The 3,681-nt window shown below is 41.6% G+C and overlaps 1 protein-coding gene across 1 annotated transcript in view; it reads left to right on the forward strand.

The window, feature by feature from the left end:
- The window catches only part of LOC119413731 (LIM domain transcription factor LMO4.1-like), a 30,934-nt gene that overhangs the window by 25,416 nt on the left and 1,837 nt on the right, over positions 1–3,681 (forward strand). Inside the window, exon 3 of the mRNA XM_037680784.1 lies at positions 2,997–3,194. Within this exon, the coding sequence (XP_037536712.1) occupies positions 2,997–3,194 (198 nt within the window). The remainder of the gene's footprint in view (positions 1–2,996; positions 3,195–3,681) is intronic.

Consider the following 3,681-nt stretch of genomic DNA (forward strand, 5'->3'; position numbering starts at 1 on the left):
TTTTTTTTTTCATTTAGCCTTTATTTATCCAGGTTAGTCTCATTGAGCCACGAGAACTCATTTTCAAGAGAGACCTGTTTAGGGAGCACATGGTGGGGGTTGGGGGCCTTGCTCATGGGCCCAGAGTGGGGCGAATGAGGGTGGGGGCAAGTGTGGGTGTTTCACCTACCCCACCCACAATTTTGATGTTGTCGGGGCCGGGGCGTGAACCGGCAATCTTCGGATCACAGGCCCACCTCTCTAACCTCTGCGCCACCACTCCCCAAAGCCTCAGGAATCTTTTGCAGGTGTTTAGAGTTACGTCGTTGATTCAGATGGTTAGGTTAATAGCTTGTTTAGAGAACCTTTTCATGATATGCTAATTTTTTGAGACAGGCATTTTGGGTTTTCATGAGCTGTATGCCATAATCATCAGTATTAAAACAATTAAAGACCTGAAATATTTCAGTTGGTGTGCAATGAATCTGAAACATATGAAAGTTTCATTTTTATCATTATATTATGGAAAATAATTACCTTTATCACAATATGCTAATTTTTTTAGAAGGACCTGTATGTCTATAGAGCTCACTGATGTTTAGAGTCAACACAATTCAATATGTCCTGGTGCATGCTCCATCATCCAGGTGAACCAATCCAAAGAGGTCAGATCATGTCGCCTGGACGGATTCTTCCTGGTTGAACATTTCGTCGTTCATCCGAAAGACTTCATCTGTCCGAGGCCTGCCAACAAACTCAGTCCTGTAAATGGCACCTTCTCATAGTGGATCAGTTTGCTGGGGACATCCAGAACCAGCTGCTCACGTGTAAAATGAGGATCAATAGTTTAACAATCGATCGTTAGTGCCCTGATGGCCGCTTGCTATTCACGGAACCAGCCTGAGACAAACCTGGCCAAAGTGGTTTGTGTGAGCATGCATCACGTATTGCCCCTTTTGCACCGCCCCTAATAAGCCCCAATTCTGGGCAGCCCACCACAGAAAGAACCTTTTGCACCAGTACTTTAGTATATTTAGCTGATTTGAGGCTGATTCAGGACCTCTCTTCGTCCCTGCTTCTCTGGTGGGACCGAGCGAGCTCAGTCGAGCTGGGTCCGGACCAAACGTGAATGCAGGACTCTGATTGGTCAGGGGGAGGAGTCACTGGTCAGGGGGAGGAGTCACTGGATCTCAGAAACTTTTCACTGAGCTGCTATTTGCAATTTCTCTGGACGCGCAGCAGCGGCTGGATCTATTTTAAAGATTTTAAAAACAATAATGACAACGCCGTGTTTGATTCTGAAGTCCAGGCGTTTTTTTGTGTTTGGTGACCGAAGATAAAATTCGAGCGAGAGGTGTCACCGCGGAGGATCATACGAGCTGCCGAGACGTTGAAGCCCGCGAGGCCGAACCCCGAGCCCCGGCTTCGCCTGCTCACAAAGGCCGGATTCGAGTCCTGGCAGGCGGGAGGACCGGGATGGAGGGACAGGGGGTGGAAACGTTTTTCATTTTTAAACATTTTATGTAGAACATATAAGTTTTTTATTTTATCAGTGAAAATTAAAAATAAATAAACGGTGCCGCTTTATCATGAAATCCTGTTTTCCCTTTGGCTTTATTAAATAATCTGTTAATTAAAGTTAATTCAACTGAAAAATTATAAAAAGACAAAATTATTGAATTTCTCATATTTCCCTCCAACATGTTTAAAGAAGAGACACAGCCTTTGGTTCAACTTTATTCTAACACACAGATGAACAAATCACAAAACAAGATTACACTTTAAATTAAAGCTTTAAATCAAAGCTAAACTTTAATTCAAAGCTAAAAATAATCTGTGTACAAGAAAAAAAAATCTGTATAGAAGAAAAAATAATTGTACACAAGAAACAAAACCACAATGAGTGCAAATACATCAAATGATGAAGAAAAATATAGAATTTTAAATATAGATATCCTGATGCATGCTCAATAATCCAGGTAGAAAAATCTAAAAAAAATTAAGTCTGGTCCTCTGGACGTTCAAAAAACAAACAAAAAAAAGCAGAAATGTTTCTTCTTTCATCCAAAAGACTTCTTCAGTCTGAGGAGCTTATTCAGCTCAGTCTTCTATAAATAGCTGTGAGCTGAATACAGCACCTCACACTGAAGAAGTCTTTCAGATGAAAGAAGAAACATTTCTACATTTGTTTTTGTTTTGTTTGTTTTTTGAACGTCCAGAGGACCAGACTTAACTTTTTTAGATTTAAATATAAAATGTTTTTGTAGAATCTGGTTCATCAGATTTAATTCAGTTCAGTTTATTTATACAGAGCCAAGTCACAACAGAAGTCGTGTCAGGGACTGAACAGAAATATTCATATATAAAATAAGTTAACAGAAACATTCATATATAAAAATAATAATTAAATATTTATCTGAGGAGCAGACTGCTTTGAGTAACTCATAGCAGACTTGGATTCTGGACACGCCTCCAGAATCGGTCCTAAAGTGCAGGTGCAAATCCAGGCTGAGCTGAGCCAGGCTGAGTAGGGCCAGTGCAAAAGGGGCATATGTCCTGATGCATGCTCAGTCGTCCAGGTCAATAAATCCACAATAGTTAAGTCAGACCATCTGGACAGGTTCAATATGGCTGCCACAGCCTACTCACCTTGGCCAGTCCAAAAATGGTTTCAAAGCGGTCAGTTTCACAGATTCAGGTAACATTAGGTGTAGCTGAGACTTGTCAGTGCTCAGAGTGTGTTAAACACAAGACTGTTTGGAGTCACTTGTGTTTGTTGGCAGAATCTCATCCGTCACAGTGTGAAGTCCAGCATGACGGGACCGTTGACTCAGTACTCTATAGAGCTAAACTTGGATGCAGTCGTAGAGTCCTTCACAACAAACTCTGAGGTCACACGTTTTCACAGTTTGACCAAAGCAGCTGTAACTCTCATTTCTTTCTTTAAAGTGTCAGTAAAATATTCATTCCTTCATGGAGGCCAAGCCTTTATTTCTGACTGTCCTGTGCTCGCTCAGTGTTTCAGCTGCGCCACCTGTAGAACCAGACTGATGCCCGGGGATCGCTTCCATTACATCAACGATACCATCTTCTGTGAGCACGACCAGCCCGGCGCTGCCTTGCTCAGCAGCCACCTGGCTCCACTCCAGAGCAGCTCTGTGCTCGCGGACCAGAAGGTAAGCAAACAGGAAGCTGACATAACGCTACGGAGCTGTGTGAACGATCTACAACACTGCTTCATGTTACCAACTCACCACACACATAAGATGTTCAGGAGTATCCTTCAACTTGAAAATAAATACAATCGTATTAGAAGGCAGGAATAAAATTATTACAAATAAGAACGTTTACTTGACTCTGGTTTATTTATTTGAGATCAGTCTGTGTAAAGTGTTGAAGCATCCTAACAAGATGAAGTTCAAACTCTGCTCATCTTCCTTTATCTGTCGAGCAGAAACTGAACAAATGAATGCTGCCATGTGTGATGCAAGAAAACATCATTTGACAAACTGCTAAAAAACAAAGTTTAAATTCTAATTCAATTTAGATATTTTTGAATTTCAGTATATAAAGCAGCTGTGGTAAGAAGGTGTCCTCTGGTTGACTCGAGACAAGTCTGAATCCGAAAATCCATGTTCAGCTGCAGCCTCAGAGTGTGTGTGTGTGTGTGTGTGTGTGTGTGTGTGTGTGTGTGTGTGTGTG

Source organism: Nematolebias whitei, chromosome 8, assembly GCF_014905685.2.
Source record: "Nematolebias whitei isolate Nwh7 chromosome 8, NemWhi1, whole genome shotgun sequence".
Classification (NCBI taxonomy): domain Eukaryota; kingdom Metazoa; phylum Chordata; class Actinopteri; order Cyprinodontiformes; family Rivulidae; genus Nematolebias; species Nematolebias whitei.